Raw genomic sequence first — 23,281 nt, forward strand, 5'->3', positions numbered from 1 at the left:
AATAGTTTTGTAACTATGACAAGAATTTTTAGGAGCTAATTCTAAAAAACATTAACGCGTGCTCAAAATGCATTGATTCAGTCTGAGTCTATAGAACAGAGGCTTTCAACCTTAGCTGTACATGAGAATTACTGGGGAACTGAAGCCTTAGGCCACCCCCCAAACCAAGCAAACCAATCTTTGGAGGGTGAGACCCAGCCAGCACCATCTGTTTGTTTATTTAAGCTTCTGAGGCGACTCCAACAAGTAACTAACATTGAGAACCACCACTCTAAAATTCTAACAGTATAAACTTGATTCACTATTCCACAAACAGAAAATGCAAACACATATATGATAAGGAGTAAAAAAAAAAAAAAAAAAAAACCACTAAGTAGTCTTTATTTGTGGTACACCATACAGTAACTTTTTTCTAAGTGATCCTGACATACTTCAGCTCAAATTAATTTTTCCATCACAAAAACAAACTCAGCAAATGGATCAGGTAAGAGATAACCCACAGATCCGGGAAGAACGGAAACACCTTTTACAAGCAATTATTACACAGAGCTGCAATTAGTCTGTACCCTACCTGTGAGATGCAACATTTATTTATCTTTCCTAAGGACTTATATTTAACTCTTGTTCTTAACAAAAATAAAAGTCCAAAAGGTTAATGATGAAAATGGCTTAGCTCTATCGATCAGAAATCACCCAGTCTGAAAGCAAACTTCAAGAAGCCCTCCTACACACTATATGGCAAGAAATTTAAATTGAACCTATTTGCATAAACACTTCACAACTTTAAAAAAAAAAACTTCAGTTTTACATATGCTCAAGGACTAATTAGTATTCAGAATGAAAGACCATACAGAAACTCAAATCCAATCTCTCCCTTAAGATTCTTCTACCAGTTCAATTACTTTTTTTTTTCCAAAACAGCTTTTACTGTATCATAATAGTAGTTTGCATTTATACTGCTTTGACATTTCTTAGGCTAAGAATCAATTAATCCACCCAACACCTGAGGTGGATACTAATCAGTTATCCAGACATTATTCTCAACTCCTTATTTCTAAGGCTGAGAAAAACTTACTCATAAGCAGTTACTGATCTGAGCCAAAGGTGAATGATACAAAGGAAGAAATACCTGAACACTTGCCAACATTCACTATTTTTTGTTTTTGCTTTTCTATTAATCCGCACCACCTCAGCCAATAAAAGGAAGTTATAATGTGAACATTTATCCCACTGCTTTTCATAACTGGGCTATCACAAAAGCTACGTAGGGAGTCCTTGCCTTCCAAAAAAAAAACGCTGTCAAAAAAGACTGAGCATAAAGAACTCAACTGGGAAGAGAATGAAAAAGCTTAAAAGAGAAATGAGCAGAAGGAATTATTCACAGCAACTTAACTGAAAGTGATTGATATCTGTATTGGGAAAGAAGATTCTAATTTAAAAAATTAAGCATTGATGCTAGAAAATACCCCTAACACCAAACAGAAAAGTCTGTTCACCCCTAATAAGCTCACCTACCTTCTCATTAACTTAGCAAAGAACTTTTGGAAAAAAGACATCTGTGTAGTCCATCTTCAAACACAAAATAGAATATACTTTATACACCCTGTTCTACCAATGTACCTTTCCTTTGACCAGAAGAAATCAACATATAATCTTTATCTTTCCTTCCAGAGGATTTCAGAGAAATTAATGTTACAGTAACAGCTCAGCGAAAGGAATGCAAGCTAAAAAGATTTAACAAGTGATCTAGTTAGATATCAGAGAGTAACTGTTGAGCACACATGTAACCAAAGTCAATGACAAAATAAAATTCATTTTAAAGAATTTATTACATTGTTATGATATATAAGCACAAGTATGGTTTTACAGATTTTACCTAATTAAGTTACTGAAATAAGTATAAGACAGGTGGAAGAGAAGGAATCAATGAATGTCAATGCAAAAGATAAAGGTGCCTAAAGAAAATATAGGCACACTAAAACTGCCTCAAATTTGAAAGAGATATATACATACAAGATAGAAGGCCGGGGATTTTCAAAATTATTAAAGACTGCAGCTAGAATAAAAAATTAACCCTTTCCCCACAAATAACATACTAAAAAAGTCAGAAAAGAAAGCATTCCTACAATGGGAAGAAAACTAAGTAAAATGTCCTTCAAGGCTCATTTGAAATGTCTATTTATTTTATGATTCATTAATACTAAGTCACAGTAAAACTCTGACATCATCTTAAAGTGATCAGAAATAAGAATGCATACTAAACTTAAACTGCAGGGGAGTTAACATTTGATGTTCCTGAAAAAGTTAATGTTCTCTATAATTAAGTATAAAATATTAATTTCTTTGTACTCCCACAATTAATTTCATATCCATCTAACTAAAGCAATCTTGACATATTTAAATACTCAACAATGGCTATATCTCCAAACAAATACCTGCAGAAGAAAGGGAGGAAGGAACCCGCTTAGTACTCCTATCCTTTAAAGAACATACTTTAAAAAAAAAGGACATACTTTTTTGATAAGTATAATTAAACACTGGAATAGCAGTTTGCAAAGTGTTTAATCTGAATTTTACAAAATGAATTTATTTAATTCTAGGATACCACTCCCATGGAATAAACACATGCCCCAGCATCAAATTCATCTGAATAGCTGAAAATGCATCTTTTGTATTGCTATAGGAGATAACAAAGAAGAATGGTTAAATGTGAAATGAATAAAACATTTTAAAACTTGAGCTTGAGCCAAACTATGTAAGTTTAAGTAAATTATTTAGCCTAAACCAATATACTACTCACCTGTAAAGAAACAATACTGACACCTATTTTAGGAGGTTGTGAAGATTAAATGAGATAATTTATATGTGATGAGAATTCCAAAAACATGGCAAAGCAATTACATATCAATGATTAATTTTAATACCAAATATTAGAGAAATCAATTAGTAATATACATCTATAGCTAATTTTCCTCTTAAATGTGAAGCCCAAGGACAATTACATAAAAATCAGAACAAAATAAGTATAACTTAGAAATCCAGCCAGTGCAGTATGACAGGATACAGAAAGAAACAAAAATAACACTATTAGCAAATGAGAAGATTATATTCCTAAAAACCTCAATGAAAGCAACTGAAAAGCTTTTAGAATTTCAAATCTGTTAACAGAGCAGCTTCCTGAAAATTATTATCATTCTCATTCTCCAGTAGAGAGGGAGGGGGAGGAGGGGTTGAGGAAGAATGAGAGGGCAGGGAAGACGTGTGTAGTAAAACTAGCAGATGTGTACATGTATGTGTGTGTACATGTATATATGTATATATTTAAGAATGCATGTAAAAAATTATGGAATCCAAATAAAGTCCATAGTTAATAGCATCTCACTAATGTCAATTTCCTGGCTTTGATAACTACATTACAGTTTTATAAGATGCCATCATTGGGGGAGCTGGGTAACATTAAACAGTGCATGGGAACTCTGTGTACTCTGTGCAACTTCCATGTGCATAAAATTATTTCAAAATAAAAAAGTTTTAAAACTGCACAAAATACATCTCACAAGAAACCTGTATAACTGAAAACAAATTATAAACTTCCAAATGTAAAAGAAAACCTGAACAAAGAAATACTTCCAGATGGCGAAGTCCAAACATTACACTATCCCCATTCTAATCAATCTGAAGCATTTCAATAATCCTAATGCCTTTTTTTTTTTAGCAACATCATTCTGAAGTTGAACTGGAATAATAAGTAAAGCAAAGAATCATGCAGGAAAGATTACCCCTACCAGGTACTAAAGAAAATAATGAGGCTATAATAATTAAAAGCAGAAAACCCTAACACCCAAGAATTGTTAAGCAAAGCAGTGCAAACAAATGGCCCAGATACATACCCTATTCCCTATATCCCTACAAACCTAAATTCCAGATGGACTAAAACACAGAGGTCAAAAAATAAAAGTAACAGAATAAAACTGTATAACTACTTATAAAATATCACTAAGAGTGTTTCTGGTTAGATGTGAAAAGAGCTTAGAAGTCATTACTACCATCCTCACAGTAAGAAAAAAACCAACAACCTGAAAATCAACAACTCTTGTTAGATCCATCAGAGAACTGAGGACCAGGGCAAACTGCTGCCCTAAAAATTGGAGAGATAGGTGAATACAGAAAATCACAGCTTACAGAGGCTGTGAAGCCCACAGGTGGGGCCAGTATCCCTGGGAACACAAACTACAATTGATGAATTACTGGAAGTTCAGTGTGGACTAACTTGAAAACAACAACAACAACAAATCTGGGAATGGCAGACTTGGGGTGGAGGACTTTCCTAAGTGTTACCTCCAGGTGCACCAACAGGTTCACACTATGAAGATCTGAGAAAAACTCCCTCATACTTCCAAAGAGGGATGGGAAAAGCAGCCATTTGAAACAGCCCAGGGCTCTCTCTGGTCTCCATAACAAAATCTGGCCCTCAAAGGAAACTACTTTACCAAAGCCTAACCAACCCAGAGTAAAGGAAATAACATAACTTCAGTCCTCTCTAGACTTCTTGTCTCACCTAAGTGTTGAGGGGAGAAGGGCAGGGGAACTAACAAGCACTCCATAAAGTCACCGCCAAGAGGCACAGGCTCACTAAAAGACTTAGACCAGGAAGGACCCTTCAGTTATAAAAAAGTTTGTTTTATGAAATGTAATGGTTCCATTCATAATTTTGTCTTTTATTCCAATTGATATATACAACTTTCAGAGCTCTCATATTTGGAAGGCTACAAGGGCCCAGACTTTGAAATAGTGTCTTTTCATTGTTTTCGGGTTTTTTGTTTGTTTTTAACTAAAGCTATATAAAGCTTGTGGATTAAACAGAATAAATTTCTAAATTTAAAAAAATTTTTTTAAAAAGGACTTATAATTATAGAATAATTGAATGCTTCTTTTCTTCCCATACTTTACCTACTAACAATAAGGCTCGTATCTTATAATTATCTAATAACTGAAAGAAAAACAAGCCTCAGGAGTTACTAGAGAAACCCAAAAACAAGGACATTTTAACTTCTAATACCAAAGTTAAAATAATCAGTAAATACGGCCTCCTAGCCAGATAACATAAAACCTCACACTGAGGCCTATTTACCTGAGTTCCTTTTACTCAATACATCATGCCCAGCTATCAAAAAATCACAAGACATGCTAAAAAGCAAAAAACATGTGGAGAGGCAAAGCAAGCATCAGATATATTTTTAGAATGATCACATCTGAGAATTTAATATCTATGACTAATAGACTGAGGGCTTCAATGGAAAAAGTGGACACCATGAAGGAACAGGTGGATAATGTAAGCAATGTAAGCAGAGATATGGAAACCCTGAGAAAGAAACTCAATTAACACTGTAACAGAAATGAATGCCTTTAATGGGCTAACAGACTGGACACAGCCAAGAAAGGAATCAGTAAGCTTGAAGAAATATCAATATGAATTACCAAACTGAAAAACTAAGAGGAAAAAATAACAAACAAAAAAACCCCAGAATATCCAACTGTGGGATGATTACAAAATGTGTAACATATGCATAATAGAAATATCAGAAGTAAAAAACAGATGAACTTTGAATAATGGCTGAAAAATTTCCAAAATAGATGACATAGACCAAATCACACACCATAAAGCTCAGAGACCATCAAACAAAATACTGAAAAAATCTACACTTAGGCACATCATATTCAAACTACAGAAAAGCAAAGACAGAGAAAATCTTGAAGGAAACCAGAGGAACTAACACTTTATCTAAGAGGAACAACATTAAGAATTGTATCAGAATTCTCTTCAGAAACCATGCAAAGAGACTGAAGTAAAATATTTTAAAGTGTTGAACGAAAAAAAAAACCTAGAATTCTGCATCCAGCAAAATGAATCTTCAAAGGCGAAGGACATTATCAAGATTGTCTAAGAGAAACAAAAATTGAGGGAATTTGTTACCAGTAGACCTGCCTGCAAGAAATGTTAAAAGTTCTTCAGAGATAAAAAATTATAGATGTTAGAAACTAAATTTATATAAAGAAATGAAAACTCTTAAATAAATGAAGATTAAACCAGAACACCATTAAGCACATACTCAAATAAAATTGTATATTTATTACATCTTTATTTAAATATATACACATATATGTATATATACATAAAAAACCAAAGGCAAAAATCCTAAAGGATGAATCATTTTAATTATACCAAAATCAAAATCTATGGTATACATAAAAATACCATGAACCAAACTGAAAAGCCAACTACTATCTAGGGAAAATTGTGAAGTTAAAAGTCTTAATACCTTAAAAAAAAAAAAAATTCATAGTGTGGGGAGGGAGAGAGTGAAAGACTTCTCTGGTGAATTTGGGAGATAGAACTGGGCATGCTTTGTTCAGTGTCACATAAGTTCTTCTTCGTTTAGAGCCAGTCTTTATCTGAAGATGCACACAGTTTCTGCTGTTCTGTGCTGTGAACTTAAAGGAAAGCCTACATTCTGGCCCCTGTCAAGAGGCCAAAGTTGTTTAGTGCAGTAAATGGCTGGATAAATCGTATTCAGAGATGAAGAGTACTGAGAAGGCCATTGTGGTGACACATCTAAGCCAAACCTTCCAATCCACCTTTATCCAACCAAAATTCTGATCTCCACCTGCAAATTTCTGATCTCCATCTGATTCCCTTATGTATTTGCTCAGTTGGTACAGAATTTCAATGGGGGGGATGGATTAATTATCTGCTCCCCAGACCCAAGCAGTTATCTCCAACATCAACCATGTTTTATAACTTCATCTAAATGTTTTACAAACCAAGTATTCACAAGGTATAAAGACAGAACTATATAGACGGAAAGATATATAATACACTTTAAAGAAAAAAAGAACAGTTCTTTAGTATATCAGAGAGCACTTTCCTTTTGGACTTTGAGTATCATGAGGCATCAGAAGGATGGGATTACACTATAAAGCTAATAAACTTTCGGTTCATACACTTGGCATGGGCCCCTTCCAAAAGCCGTAGGCATGATTTTATATTCATAATTTTGTACTTTTTCTTAAAAAGGACCCCCGAAATTACAAAACCTAGAGGCCTCACAAAACCTGGATAAGCTCTGGATGAAACCCACAAGGGAAAGCAGAATAAAGTCAAATGCATTCTAGATTGGGATTTTAAATTTCATTCCAACTAAGGAGATTCTGAAACTCTTATGTTATTATATTTAGAATATTAGAGCTAAAAGAAACAAAATCAGTACTCCATAGTAGTTACTTCATAGTTTACCATAATGAAAAGCTGAAACCCTATTAAAAGACTCCTATTTCCCCACCTCAAAAAGGGTTAGCAGTTAGCTACTGTGATAACAACCTAGGGACATGTTTATGATCTGATGTTAAATGAAAAGATAAAATATTATAATCATTTTTATCTAAGAAACCTACATGACAGAAACTTGCAAAGAATAATGGGCTTGTTAGTATGCAAAACAAAGATTACCTTTTCTTTCCCCTTTTTCCAAATAATCCATACTTTTATAATTCAAGTTTTTAAATTATAATTTTAAGCTATGTCTATAAGGAAATTGATCTTGTGTAGTTTTAAAACTTCTAACACCAAACTCTACACAGTTCCAAAATATTTTCGGCAACTACATTATTTTTAATGTATAACTTTCTCAAGGTAAATACTTTGAAAAATAGTATTAGTTTGGGTCCTATTATCTTATAAGCATACCATAACTGCATTACTTTCTTCAGAACTGTTCTCAGAAGCTTTCAAGGAAGATAGTTTCATTATACTAACTTAACCTAGACTGTTGTACTTTTCCTGCCTTCTTCTGCTCCTCCCTTGAAAAGAGCTCTCACTTCTTATGTCCATGGTGCAAGTGCTCTTAGTAACCAGGATCTTACCTATTACTAATACTGTTCTAATATAGAAAGAAGACTATTACTATAGGTATTACTACTTATTAAATCAGTAATTTCAATTTTATAAATCATAAGTTAATATATTTGATCATGACCCTAGCCTAAAACAAAACATTATATGACTTTTGTGTATCACTTTCTTTCTTCAGGAATATTTTCATCCCCAGGCAAGGTAACTAGGTAGTTACTGCTTGGACTATAAAATGAATCAGTATATTACACCAAGTATGTGAAACTGTACGTACTATACTATGAACAACCAAAGGAATGGCTAAAAAAAAAAAAAAAAAAATTAAAATTAAGGCAAAAGCTCTCCTCAAAACTATCTTTAATTTAAGCTTCGGCAATTTATTTTTATCCTTTAACGTTAATCTAACAATACTTATTTTAAATCATATTTGAAAACTGTAGCTTAGAAATGTCAACTTAGTCCAATTTTTCTTACTATCATGGCTATATGAATAAGTTATAAACTATTTTATCAGATTTTCTTAAATTAAAAACCAAATAGGAAGATAACTTACTTACCATAATTTTTTTCTAAATAATCAACAATGTGGTCTTAAATTCTGTCTATCCTTCCTGGGTTTTACAGTAAAAACCTTAAATCACAGTCAGAGCCCGTAGTAGCACTGCAAGAAGAGCAGTATCAAAGCATTTATGCTACAACCTTATACAACCTCAGTTCTTATCATTTTCCCAAACTGTCTTTGTTATTACTAATAAGACCTTTCCACTTCACTTTTATTGTGTAAACCAAATGCAAGAGTGGACTGTTTCCCTGACTCCTTAAATAAAAGGCAGCAATGATGCTATTTCTCCAAAATTTACCTCAGAAGCTGAAGTAAGCATTATATTTAATTGTAGTTGAAAAGTCTCTGATGCCATGTAAGATTCAAGAATTCTGTTCTTTAGGATTCTCATAATCTCATCATTAAACCTACAGTACAATCTATTCCATATTCAAATAAAAAAAGAAAAACTTGGAATTCCCCAATTAAAATAAAGGATACAGAATACATTTTTCCCCTGTATTTAAGAATATGACAATGAATCACTGTGGGAAAATTGACAATAAAGGAACTATCACATAAAACCTTTTCCATAATGGAGAAATAGGCTTGAGTTCTTTCTTCCTCCACTAATTTGACTATCAACGCTTTAAAAAAAATTATTTGGAAGCTAAGAAATTATTTTACATACACACACACACAGAGATTCCCTTGTCACAATTCAAATTTAATGTGCATTTTATAAAAATCTATCCTTAAACGGCCAAGTTGGCAAAGATTAGTAGGCAAGAGTGAAGGAACTTCAATCATGTTAAAGAGCCAAGACTTTTCTGTAATTTTTATGAAAGTAAATAGATGTCTATCTTTAGGAGCAAATAATAACATGAACTGCCAGTGATTTTTACTCCTTCCTAAGAGAGGAAAGAAATAGTTAATCTGAATGTCAAACCTTTAACTCATGTAACATCATTTGATTTATCTAAACACTTGTAAGACAAGTATAATCCTATGACGTAGGGCATTGGGCAAAGCCTACAGCAGCAAAAAAAACATAAACTCAAAACTACATTAAACCAAAAAGATAACAGCAACAAAAAGAAGATAAATATATTATCATCACTATTAATAACAACTTATAGTTTTTTTAATTGTAGTTTTTATAGTTTACAAATGTTTTCACATTCGTTACATCATTTGAGGACCATTTTAACCTCCCACTCTCTGAGGACAGCAGAAATAAGCAACATTTATATTAAATGAAGTTATACATATAAAACACTTTAAATATGCCTCGTTTACCATAAGTATTCAACAAGTGTTAGTTATTATTGTCTGTTATAGATGAAGGTTCAGAGATCATGATGGCTTGCCACTGGTGGGAAAAGCAGAAAACCACTGAAGAAACATGGGCCCAGTGGTAAAGAAGAAAGAGATTCAAATCAAGTTAAAAAAAAAAAATCAAAGGGAAGTCAGAGTGGTCATGAGGAAGACTAACTGTAGCTACTCACAGGCTTAATTAGTCAGAGTTCTAACCTAGGACAAAATAGAAAGGGTGCATAATGGTATCTCACCAATCAGACATTCCTGGATGGGTTCATCCCAAATCAGAGAGAGACCTCACTAACAACTCCCAGGTTCAGGAGCAAAAGTCACACATACCCCTAATTTTCCTTGCTTAGAAAGCTATTTTGAGACACTAAAATATCATTAGAAGGGTGTTTGCTTCCTTTGTTTTAATCTTCAAAACATGAAGGGAAGATAAGAAATTTATGTTCTAGAGGACAATGATGGTTTTTATTCTATCCTATTTAACAAAATGAAGAATATACCTAAAATATACCTTAAGATCATGTCAAGCCAGTTTTTCCAATCAGCTCTTCTATGGAGGAAACAACTGAGTTAAACTGGCTTTCTGCCAGAGATGTACAACACACAGGGAACATGCAACACTTTATTGGAGATGGCTGTATTTTATTTAAAAAAAAAAAATACTACAGTGAAATAAAAAATGCTGGCAATTAGAGGCAGCTTCCTAAAATCTAAATACAAAATAATCACAAACTTCTCAGTTGTATTTGATCAACAATCTTCATGTCAAAACCAACTGCTGAACTAGTTTCAGTATGATATGGACAAAGCTAAAACAACTAAGTCAAATGCAAGGTTGAAGGAGGATTTTTATCGATTTTAATTCAACAACTCAATTTACTCAAAGCTCCAACATTCCTCCCTATATTCAAAATATTATATTTATCACTGACTACTTAAGATATTGTCCTTTTACATCGCATCTTAGAAATTGAAAGAACCACAGACAGCCCTAATTAATCACTAAGCTCTTTTCTGAAGAACAAAAAGAGGGTCGAGTTTACAACTCTCTTTACTGAAGACCAAATAAAAATTCATTTTTGCAACAGGATTTCAGTTATGATGTTTACACTGTGCAGCTAAATTTTCTTAATTCCTATCTTTTAAAAGTTACTATTAACCAAAATAACACATATAAGTGTATCAAAATATTAATTAAAATAACATACATACTAAAACATGTATGTTAGTAAAATAGCAAGGTCCATTTTAGTTAACTAAAAACCTAGTGAAAGTCTTAAAAGCAGTCAAAAGAATAAAGGATATTATGTACAGCTGAACAAAGGTAATATACTGTATCAACATTAACTAAATATTAAAATAACATACATACTAAAACAGGCTGTTAGTAAAACAGCAAGGTCCATTTTAGTTAAAACCTAGTGAAAGTCTTAAAAGCAGTCAAAAGAATAAAGAATATTATGTACAGCTGAACAAAGGTAATAATGATGCAGCCTCATAAGAAACAACATAAGCCAAAAGACAACAGAGCAACACCTGTAAAGTACTGAAAGAAAAAATATATATTAACCTAGAATTCTATACCCAGCAAAAATATCTAAGGCAAGTAGGAACTTTTTCAGACATACAAAAGTGAAAAAAAAAATGCATCACCAACAGACTTTCAGTATAACTAATTTTATTTTTTTTAACGATTTTATTTATTTGAGAGAGAGAGAACGAGCAGTAGGGAAAGGCAGAGGAAGAAGGAGAAGCAGGCTCCCCACTGAGCTGGGAGCCCAATGCAGGGCTCAATCCAAGGCCCTGGGATCATGACCTGAGCCAAAGGCAGACCCTTAACAGACTGAGCCACCAGGCGCCCCAGTATAACCAATTTTAAAAGAAATCCTTCAGGATTAAGGAAAATAGTACCAGATGAAAACCTGCATCTACACAAAGGTATGAAGAGCACTGGGAATGGAAAATTGATGAGTAAATATAAAACAAGAATTTTTAATCTCTTTAAAAGATAATTGTTTAAAATAACAATGTGTTATAGAACCTACATGTGAAAATAAGATCTATAATAACAACAGCAAAAAGCTAAGTGAGAGGAAATGGAAGTATAATTAAGGTTCTTACATATGACATAGTATAATGTATACCATAAACCCTAAAGCAATCACTAAAAAAAAAAATCACAAAAAAGTGCACCACTAATAAGTCAACAAATAAGATAAAATGGAATAACAAAGCAATCGTAAAGAAGCCAGAAAAAGAGAAAAGAGGAAACAAGGAACAGATGGAACAAATAGGAAACAAATAGTAACACACATATTTAAACCCAAACATATCAATAATTACATTAACAATAAATGTTCTAAACACCACCATTTATAAGGGGGATTATGAAATTGGATGCAAGCCCCAACTACATGCTGCCAACAAGAAATCCACTTTAAATAAAAAGACGAACAGTTTAACATCAAAGAGTGGGAAAAGATCTATCATGCTAACACTAATCAAAAGAAAACTGAAGTGGCTAATCAGACCAAGCAGGTTTCAGAGAAAAGAATATGACCAATGATAAAAAGGGTCATTTCATAATGAAAAAGGGGTTATTCAAGAAGACATGACATTCCTACACATTTATGCACCTAATCATAGTACTTCAAAATACATGAAGCAAAAAGTAACAGAGCTTCAAGCAAAAACAAAGTCACAATTATTATCAGAGATTTCAAAACCCCTCTCTCTATAATTGATGGAACAAGTAGGCAGGAAGAAAATCAAGGATATAGAACAACTTTACCAACCAACTAGACCTAATCGACATGTACTGCATACTCCACCCTATAACAACTAATACACATTTTTCATGTTCACACAGAACACTTACTGAGACAGTTTATATGCTGAGGCATAAAACAAATCTAAATAAATTTTAGGATTTATGCAGAGATTCAAAAATTCAAATATATGCTACCCCCTTCCATAATACACAGTTGTACTGATAAGTAACTGCCAGCTAAAAGCTCCATTTCCCAACCTCCCCCCTTGCATATAGTGAACAGTCTTCATCAATAAACTGAGGATAAAAGAGGCCAAAAAAGTTTAGAAAGGGGGGCCTCCTCACCCTTTTCATGCCCTAGAGGGCAGGAGGTACCCAAGACCCTGAATTAATCACCCATGTAGAAGAAAACCATCCACCAAAATGATCACCTAATATGTGAATGGAAAAAAAAGTCATTTGCCATGTTTAGCCAATAAAATTGGGGGCTTTGTTTTAAAAGCAGATAGTTTCACTCTAACTCAGGAAGCTTCCAAAGAGTTTTATGCAGAATGACATGATTTGATTTACATCTTAGAAGGATCACTCTAGCTGTTATATTAAGAATAGTCTGTAGAAAGGCAAGTGTGAAAGAAAACTAGTTAAGACATGGCAGTAATCCAGGGAAAAGATGATGGTATCCTGAATTAGGGTGATAACAGTGCAAGTATTGAGTAGTAGTCATGTTCTAGAAATATTTGAAGGTAAAGCTAACAAGATTTTTCTGACAGATTAGATGCAGAGCATGAAAAAAAGAAGTCAAGTAAAACCCTGGTGACTGAAAGGAAAGAGCTGCCATCAACTGAGGATAGGAAGCTAACAAGATTTTTCAGACAGATTAGATGTACAGTATGAAAAAAGAAGTCAAGTAAAACCCCGGTGACTGAAAGGATAGAGCTGCCATCAACTGAGGATAGGATAGGATAACTCTATCCTGACTGAAAGGATAGAGCTGCCATCAACTGAAGATCTTCTGATATCTCAGAAGTGGAAAGAGATATCAGAAGATCCATTTTGGACACCATGAGCTTGAGATGTCTATTAACTACTCAAAGACAAACTCAAGTGGGCAGCCAAATTCCTAGGAAATAGGCGTGAATTAGAAATATATATTTGGAAGTTGTCAGCATATAAATTACCCACTAAGGGGGAGTAAATTGAGAAGAGTTCAAAGAACTGAGCCCTGGGTCATGCTTATGCTAAGAGGTTGAGGAAAAAAGGAGACCCTAACACAGGATTTGGAGAAGTAACCACCAATGAGGTGGGAAGAAAACCAAGAGTATGGTATCTTGGAAGCAAGGTAAAGAAAACCTACCGAAAAAGAGGACATGATCAATTGTGTCAAATTCCGCTGACAGGTCAAATAAAATGAAGATCAAAAATTGACCACAGGAATTAGGGAAATTACTGTTGAGTTTGACAATTAGAGTCAGCAAAACTAGACAAGTTTTTAGTTTTACTGCAAAGGGAAGCCAAAATATGGAACAGAGGTTGGCTGAAAAAAGGGTAGTCAAGACAAAGTACTGCTTTAATGAAAAAGAAAGACAAAATATTGCTTTGGTTTTTGGGTGGGAGAAATAATAGCACGTTCATATGCTAGTGAGAATACTCAAGCAGAAAGAGAAGTAATGATTATAGGAGAATGAAGGAAAACTTCTGGAACCATGCCTTGTAGGTTAGGAAACTGGATCAGGTGCACAAGTGATCCAACAGGCAGATAATCTATAGTTAACTGGCAGAAAGGTGGAGTACCTAAACACAGTTACTAGTAGGTGGGTAGATAATTGTAAGTATCTATAAGAACATCCCTCAAAAGTGGTCTTCTGGAGTGCAGTGTTTGAATATTCATTACTATTTCAACTCCACTAGGTGCCAAAAAGCTATTAAAAGTCTTCACAGAGTGGTAGACAGACATCCCGGGATTACCTTGAGACCAACTGTTTCTAGTGACTACTCCATGGCACTAGACATCTATCCAGGACTCATAAGTGAGGCACTAATTAGCAATTCTAGAACAACTGCATTCCAATTAATCCAAAGTCTTCTAAACAGTAGCTCCTGTGCATTTTTCAAACAATTTCAGAAGTAGAGAAATCTATCATTCTTGGCAACATTGCAGATACTGTTGCATCATTTCAGGCACTTTAAATACTACCAAATTCCAAAGTGCAGTCTCAACCTTAGTCCTGGTGTTAGTTCATTAGTTTAGGAGGATTTTAAGAACAGAAAGAGTAACATAATTTTCACCAGTGAAGAGGACTAAATAGTCCATTCTGAGTTACTGTCCTCATTTAAAAGATTATGTCCTAAGCTATTCACAAACTCATGTAGGGGTGGTGTTAGAAGCATTTGAACAGCAAATATTATTTTAAATCCTTAGACCCTATAGAAAATAAAATAATCAAGCATATTAATTCTAACATTTATGTAACAAAGCTTTCATTGCACTATTCCATCAGTTAGCATTAGCAACAGGTGTCTCTTGAGATTCTGATATCTCAAAAAAAAACTACTTTGTAAAAGCAACAAATTCTGATATACAATTCTAACAGCTAAGTAAGTAGTAAGCTAAGTAACAGTTTTCATTGACTCCATATCTTCCATTAGAAAAATTAAGTATACATTTTAATAAAATGAAGTTTTTCAACATAACACCTCAGAGAACGTTTTCATAACTAATGTGTTTGTATCCTAAATGTTACTCTCAAGCTGCATGTTATATTAATATTTAAAAAAAGAAAAAACGTGCTTCATTAAATACAAACCATCTACTGCAAGTTAGCGTTTCCTACCATTAAAGGGATCACATATGCCTTTGCAAATCTGATGAAAGCTATGCATATAATTTCAGGGAATTCATGGATGTCTTGAAGCCTATATATAGGTCCTGCAAGTTTAGAGAACCTGTAATTAGTAGAAAAAAATGGAGTCCAAAATCAATCCAAAAACATAGGAAAATTTAATATATGAAAAAAGAAATTATAATATATGAAAAAAAGAACTGTAACATACAATGGAAAATGATTTATTAGTATATTATTTGCCATAAGTTGCTATTCATTGTAAGAAATTATAATAAATCTCTATAAATATACGAATGCTTTAATGAACTAAATGTAAAAAATAAAAATTATAAGATATTATAACAAAATATAGAGAATACATAATCTTGGTTGGGGACAGTCTTCTCAAGTAAAAGAAACCTACTTGCCTAAATTGAGAGATATGACTGTGTAAATTTTGTAACTTATGCTTAAGTTTACAGAAAGCTTTACACTTACAGAAAACAACTGCAGACTTTTTTTTTTCCTACAACAGAAATAACTTATTTCAGTCGTTTCATTGGGTAATATAATTATGTTCATTATTTGGATATTAACAAGGAGCAGACATTACACTAAACCAATTTCTTTGTGTCAGAAATTAGATTTTCCCAAAATTATATTCATTCTTAGCAATAAATGCAATTAAACATTGATATTACCATATAAAAATTCTATTCAAACTGCTAAATCTTAGTGTAATGACAATATAAAGTCCCAAGCAGCCTGGTATAATTAAAGAAGCACTTGATTTGGAATCACACATACCTGGGTTCCAATCCTGACTCGGCCACTATTAGTTATGTGGTCAAGTTATATCACCATATATCACCATACATTACATCATTAGTTTTTGATGTAGTGTTCCATGATTCATTGTTTGTGCATAACACCCAGTGCTCCACGCAGAATGTGCCCTCTTTAATACCCATCACCAGGCTAACCCATCCCTGCACAGTACTGTCTTTTGTAAGACTTTTCTTTTTAAGAAATCAAGACTGCTGACATAAAGTTAAACATTTTACTTGCCATATTTTTGCAGCTCCAGAGCATTATTAGTCCTTCAAGTGTTTTGTATTTGAGCTCCTTTTCTTGGCTCATTTTTGAGCATGTGATTTGATCTATATTTACTATTTCTGATAGAATTTAAAGGTTTCTTGTAAAAAATCATGGGGAAAAAAACACATTATTTTCTACCTGTGGCCTGCTACATGTTAAGATAATCCTCTTTTTAAGAACAATTAGTTTGTGTCTATGGAAACCACTCTCAAGTGTTATGAAAAAAAATCTGAGGCAAAAAAATAAAATAAAAATTGAAGTTATCCTAGCCACTGTAATGTGCTCAAGAAATATAAATAGCGATATAACAGAGAAGAAATACAAATCTTAATTTTAATATAACTTTCAAATTTGTCTAAAAGGAGTCATTTTTTTTCTGTAAAGCTGGATCATTAAAGAGGCAAGAAAAATGACCCCAAATGCTAAGTGGATCCAAACAAAAAGGAAAAGTGTATTGGCCAACATTCGATGTTTAAGGTGAATAATTTTTCCATCACACAAGACACATAATCAATAAAGTCATGGTAAATAAATTTGATATCTCTTCAAAACTGTACAGGGTAAGTTTTACCCTAGAGGAATGGAATTATCCTTAGCTCCTCCTTCAACTTTAGCTGCACTTCAATTAGATTTATTTGATACTCTTTGATAGACTGCTCTTTAAAATGTTTCCAAGGCTTTTTGCAAAGTCTGCCAAAACTGCAAATAGGCAGCTATACTTCTACAATTATTTACTAATACATTTTTCCTTAATGTTAATTATCACCCACAGCAGCATCTAGCTGTTACTTAGTCTAAATGATTTTGCTGCTGGTATTTTATCGCTTGCTTCTCAAAAAGTATTTAAAACAATGCTGAGGTGAAAGAATATACACAAACACACTTCACATTACTTTTCCATATTTAAATTACGGCCTCCTGAGCTGATTTTTAAATGCCATGTACATTTTTAAATCAAAATGTATCGCATTCTTTTAACACTCCCTCCCTCACCCCAAAATCCTCCCAAATGCCAAAGTTCCCTACTAATCTGAAAGCACCTATTATCTGCATTTTTCTGGTCTTTCACAACTTCAGACTCCAACATTATATACTTCAGACCCCTTCTCTCATTAAAGTAAGCAGTTAACTCCTTAAGGTACTTAAGCATATGGTTTATTCATTGCATAATCTTACTTTTCCTTTCACCAACTTAAATCTCACTGTAATTCCCCTTCAGCGTTCCCTTCTCTCCTAAATGCACTACAACAAGATTGCCGGGGGCCACATACGCAAACATTCGTCTTCGTAAACCCAAAATATTAACAAAATTTAGCTCCACTAAAAAAAAAGTACTTAAATGCCTCGATGCCTCCTTTCAGTACCACGCTGAAGCTTTTTATTTGCTTTCCGGTCCTACCTTGGCAGCCTATTTCTCCCGTCAGTTGTGTGGTCCCTTGCTGCCCCCAGCACAAGAGTGCAACTCACTACAGTGTATTTCTCTTACCATCATTCCCAGTATCTTCTCTCCATTTCCGGGCATCTATCCCTTCACGAACCTCCCCGTCCCCAAAAGATGTGTATCCAGGTATCCACACCTCAAATTAGAATACCCCTCGACTGACACTCCTAGGGCTTTCCGTAGACTCAAGAAAACACACAAGGCTAAGCGTTCCTGCCTCCTCTAGCAGTTCCCGCTCCCTACCGAATTCGGTCTTCTCTTGCCGTCTCCCCGGTGGAAATGCCTACTTCTGGTAACCCTTAGGCACGGGAAAGCCCACCTTAGCAAGCTCTGCCCGGTGACCTCGCGAGCCCAGCACGTCACTCAAGCTCAATTCACACCATTCTTGGAGCTTGTGTTTTCGATGCCCCCAGTCCCAGCTCTCGATGCAAGAAGCTCTTTCACCCTCTTGCCCCCGAGCCAGACCGCAGGTCAGACGAAAGCCCACTTACTCCGGTCGCAATGCCTCCCCGGCCCGGCCCCTTCCACATCACTCACCCCGGAGTGGCTCTGCTCCTTACCTAGCTTCAATCGAGACTCCTCCAATTTCTGGATTTGGTTCTCCAAGAAGAGCATCCCCACTACGAAGGCCACCACCGCCAGTAGCTGCAACTTGGGCGGCATCATAATCCTAAGGAGCCCCATGAAACCCGCTGCTCGGGATCAAGACATACCGCGGGGGCGGGGAGCGGGGCCCCGGAGGCGAGTGAGACGCCGGGGGGAGCCCACCGAGCGGAGAGAAAGGCAAGGAGAGCGCGACAGCGAGAGAACCACCGCAGCGACCCCCCTTCTCGCCTCCCCAGTCCCCCGCCCCCAGGCGCCAGCACCAACGCCGCCGGTGCCCGCTTCTCCTGGACCGACTCAAAGGCCGCCCCCTCCAAAAGCCCGCGCAGCAAACACAGTGCGAGGCGGCTGCCGGGCTCTCGCCTCTCTACTGCCTCAGTCCCCGACCCCCGCGCCCGCCTGCCCGCCTCCTTCCCTTCCTTCCTTCCCTCCCTCCTTTGCTCGCGGCCGCGCGCTCCTCAACCAGCGCTGCGGCTGCGGCTGCGCCGCCCTCGGCTCCGCCCCCCTGCCCATCCCCCACCGCCACCACGCGCACGCATCCACGTACGCTGCTCGGCAACCAGAGGCTCCACCCTCTGCTCCCGTTCAGTTGTGCCTATTGGACCGAAGAAACACGGAGCCTCACGGTTCGTGTCACGGTTGGTTTCCTTTGCCGTGGGTGTCAACCAAAGCGGCATTCGATTGGGTAAACTTGGAGAAGGAGGCCGGCTGAAACCGGCGAAGGCGGGGCTTCTTGGTGGCTGGACGAAATGTCGTGCATAAAAGGAAGGAGCTTCGAGCCGCACAGATTTGGGGAGTTTAGGAAAATGCCTGATGGGGGTTTCGAAAGGACCCGGCGACTTTATATTTATGTCTAATATAAAAATATTTGACCACCTTTAAGTTTCAACATACCCTTAGGTAATACCTGCCTCTGCGGAGTAAGAGACTTGATGACAACGGCCTTTAACATCCTGTTTTGGATCAGGCTCTGGAAGGGACGCCCCTAGCTGAGGGGTCCTCCGGGCAGTCGGAAACCTACGAAAGATGGTAGCGATGGCGGCTGGGTCGAGTGGCTTGTTCCTGTCGGCGTTTGGGCTGCGATTGCTCTTGGCTGCTGTACTTCAAACGGTAAGTGGAAATCATCTCCGCGGCAGCACAGGGCGAGTGGGGAATGGTGCGCTGGGGAATACGAAACATTCGGTCCTGCATGGTAGCCACACTTGGAGAGGCTGGGAGGACTGGGCTTCCTTAGCGACTGCTGCGACCGGAATGCTACGTGGCTTCATTCCTCGTTTGATGCTTTTCCTTTCCCGCCCCGGATTTCTAGCGGTTCTTTCTCCTGACTTCAGAATATCTTGAGTAGTACTTATCTTCTTTTGCAGAGTTCCAGATAAAAACGACCTGTAAACCACACATTGGGCGGGGGGAGGGGGAGAGGCAATGAATCTTAGAAAGGAATGAAGATTGTTTTTAAACGGGCAGAATACAAGAAACTACCGTTCTTTATGATAAGGGTCCCTAAATCTTATAAGAAAGCCCGCAAGTCTTTGGTCTGGGGTACACTTCCTGTTTACTTTTTTCTCTCAATTGTTAGTGGTCTCTAATTCTTTTATCTCCGAGCTCTGTTATTCACGTGCTGCTGGATGCATTTCAGTGCCATTTGTGGTTTTAAACAACGTTGTTGCAGTAAAAGGAGCTACTCTATGCTAAAGCATAATTTTTTTTTGAAATCCATTTTCTAAAATGATAGCCTTCATATCGTTTAAAATCGGGCAGTGTTAACCAGCTTTTTAAGTTAATTATTAACACAACAGACGCGTTCTTAATCTTTGGGGAAGCGCTAATTTTGTCTTATTTTTCTATTCATTCATGTACAGCTTAATATTGGTTGATTCCGTCCTAAGAAGCTTGCGATCCATGTTTTGCCTTATGAATAACTTCTTTTTTTCTAGGCACTGCGGGAGATTTTACACGTTTCATTAATCAGCTTAATTCTTCAGGTATTTTCGTTCCTGAGCCTGCTGAAAAATTTTCTTCTAGGAGACCTGGTTTCATTGACTTAAGCAAGGTTTGGGGGAGTTAGGGCCTGTACCGAAGACATCCATAAACAGCTCGTGCTTTTCTTTCCTCAAAGAGTTTGAAGTTCCTGCCTGGTTTTCTTTGCAACCATACTTTAAAGGTGGGTTTTTAACTTCTCTAATTAGTATCATAGTATTCTGTTATTCAGGCATTTGGTGCCCCTTAGAAATTACTGAAAGACCCCTCTCTAAACTTTCTACTGGAGGTTTTCTCCTTTTTTTTCTTTGCCAATCTTAGAGTCCACCACCATACAGAGATAAGTAACGTTTCATGTTGACTTCTCTTGATTTCTCTGTCTTTAATTATCTATGTTGTGTAACCACCCCAAAATTTGGTGGCTTGAAATAACAATTTCTCATAATTTTATGGGTCTTCTGTGCAGTTACTCCGTTGATTTCCTCCGGTTCATGTACGTAGCTGCATTGAGCTAGTAGGTCAGCTGAACTGAAAGGTCCAAGATGGCTTCATTCTTAGTTGGTGCTGTCAGCAAGGGTGACTTGGTTCTCCTCCGTGTGACCTCTCATCCTCCAGTCCGACTTCTTTTCATGGCAGTCTCAGAGCAGCGCTCCTAAAGAGCAAAAGCAGCAATGCTTCCTGAAGCCTAGCCTTGAAAATCACAGACATCACTTTCACCTCACAATTTTTGTCAAAGCAAATCACAGGACCAGTCTAGATTTCAGGGATGGAGAAACAGACTCCATCTCTGTATAGGAGGAGTGACAAACTCAGCAAAGAAATGTAAGTACCAGGATAGAAGGAATTTATGGCCATTAAGTGATCTACCACCGTGACCGTCCACATAAGTCAGAAAGTCGGGTATCATCTTTGACTCTTTTTTTTTTTTTTTTTTTTTTTACATACCTCACATCAGGCAATTACCAAGTCTTGTTATTTTACTTCCTAAATATCTCTCAGATCCATGCACTTAATGTTAATCCCTCATTCAGGCCACCAACATCTGTCTCATTAGCATTAATAGCCTCCTGGTTGACTCGTCTAGCTATCAGAACCTAAATGGTTGGCTTTGTCAGCTTCCCAATTGCCCAAGCCAGCAAGTAGTCATTTTAAAATTCTTTTTCATTCTCTGAATCCAATTAGTCATTAAACCCTTGAAAATCTCCAAGGCAGTCCACTTAATTCTGTGTCCACAGGCAGTACCTAAATTTAGGCCACCATTTTTGTTTGCCCAGAATTCCCACAACAGCTTCCTTAAACTGGGTTCCATATCTCATTTTTTCCCTTTCTAATCCAGTCTCTACAGTGCATCAAGAGTCATCTTTTTTTAGAACTTTATTATTAAAATTCTTCAGTGGTTCCCTGTTGATTTTAAGGTGAAGTCTTTTCTCCTGAACATTTCTTAACAAGACCTGTTTCACCTGATACTATTTGTTTAGCCAGGCTTAATTCCCAGAACTACCTCTACTGCAAGAGCCAAAAGGTCAGGTGAACAGTTGGGGTCATTTGTTTTAACATATCTCACATACCATGTTCTCCCTCACCAGGCCTAAAGTAAAGTATTTAGATAAAATGCAAAGCTTAATTTACATACCATCTCCAGATACGTAAAGTCAGATATACTCTCTCCCTTGTGTATTCCATCATCATACCTTACACTGTGTTACACAGATCCACAATCTTAACAGCACCATGCCTCTGTCCTATGTGTGTGTATCCCTCCACTCCCCCACTCCTGTGCCAAGAATGTAGCTAAGGGGAATACGGAGACCTTATTTTGTTTTTTGTTTTTTTAATATATTGTGCCTCATATGTATTCGTTCACTAAAATCCCTCAGGGGTGCTCCCTGTTCGGCAGGGAGTCGGCTTCTCCCTCTGTGCCGCCCTTCCCCCCGCTTGTGCTCATGCATGCGCACAAAAATAATTAAAATCTTTAAAAAATAAAATCCCTCAGAGGAGTGAATGGCCTCTTAGTTCACTTGTGTTTGTTCCTTGCTATCAGAATCCTCAGGATATCTGTAGTTTGTGTAGATTGGTGATGAACCCCTCTCACTCCCACAAATACAAAATGACTCTAGAGAGTCCTGAGCAGTTCACCCTTGGTGAACTATTTTAACTTCCTGAACATTTATTTCTGTCTCTTTCTTGGGTAATGAGTGGTGTTTTTAAGAAAATAAGGCAATAAATTCCTTGAGAAAGAAGAGGGTAGTATGGAGGATTGTTGGAAAAACACTAAAGAGATAGAAAACTGAAAACTGCATTTCACTGTTAGTCCGAAGGAGGGGCAAAAGACCACGTGAAATAAGTTGTTGGCAATGGTTTAAAAAAAAAAAAAGCTAAATCTTTGGAACCTGACAGATGAATAAAAAGGGAATGAGGGAAGAATTTCTTGGCACCTTGAAGTTGAGCTACCAAGATGGATAGAGGACTTAGTTCCTACTTTGTTAATTTACACCTCTGAGTCCTTAGACTAGACAAGTTTTATCACTGTGCTACTGTGTAGCCCTAATTTAAAGTTAATAGCAATGCATAGTTCTCAGCATTCCAATGAGGTGACAACTGGGAGGATATAAAGTAATTTAATCTGAAAATACGTTCTGAGTATACTTTAGCATTAGAAAAGTAATATCTTAGTTAGAATAGCTACCTACGGGAGCTGTTCTCTGGAGCACCCCAGAACTAAGTGGCATTCAAGGCTTCATTCAGCTCATACATAATATTTCTTCATTCAAAAAGGCACTATACTGGGACG

At 36.4% G+C, this 23,281-nt stretch overlaps 2 protein-coding genes across 5 annotated transcripts in view; one reads left to right on the forward strand and one right to left on the reverse strand.

Annotated features, from left to right (window-relative positions):
* HS2ST1 (heparan sulfate 2-O-sulfotransferase 1) overlaps positions 1-18,981 on the reverse strand; it is a 171,514-nt gene extending 152,533 nt beyond the window's left edge. For 2 of the 4 annotated variants that reach the window (XM_025872126.2, XM_025872125.2), the window contains exon 1: positions 18,471-18,981. In XM_025872126.2, the coding sequence (XP_025727911.1) occupies positions 18,471-18,594 (124 nt within the window). In that variant the 5' untranslated portion in view covers positions 18,595-18,981. Of the gene's footprint in view, positions 1-15,380; positions 15,472-18,470 lie in introns of those variants that run through there. The other 2 variants (XM_073896377.1, XM_073896376.1) reach the window with 2 other exon arrangements.
* Positions 18,982-19,261: 280 nt separating this feature from the next.
* SELENOF (selenoprotein F) overlaps positions 19,262-23,281 on the forward strand; it is a 56,693-nt gene continuing 52,673 nt past the window's right edge. Inside the window, exon 1 of the mRNA XM_025872124.2 lies at positions 19,262-19,623. Within this exon, the coding sequence (XP_025727909.1) occupies positions 19,540-19,623 (84 nt within the window). The 5' untranslated portion in view covers positions 19,262-19,539. The remainder of the gene's footprint in view (positions 19,624-23,281) is intronic.

The sequence above is a fragment of the Callorhinus ursinus genome, unplaced genomic scaffold, assembly GCF_003265705.2.
Source record: "Callorhinus ursinus isolate GAN/ISIS: 27379988/994484 unplaced genomic scaffold, GSC_fseal_2.0 scaffold9, whole genome shotgun sequence".
NCBI classification, from domain to species: Eukaryota; Metazoa; Chordata; class Mammalia; order Carnivora; family Otariidae; genus Callorhinus; species Callorhinus ursinus.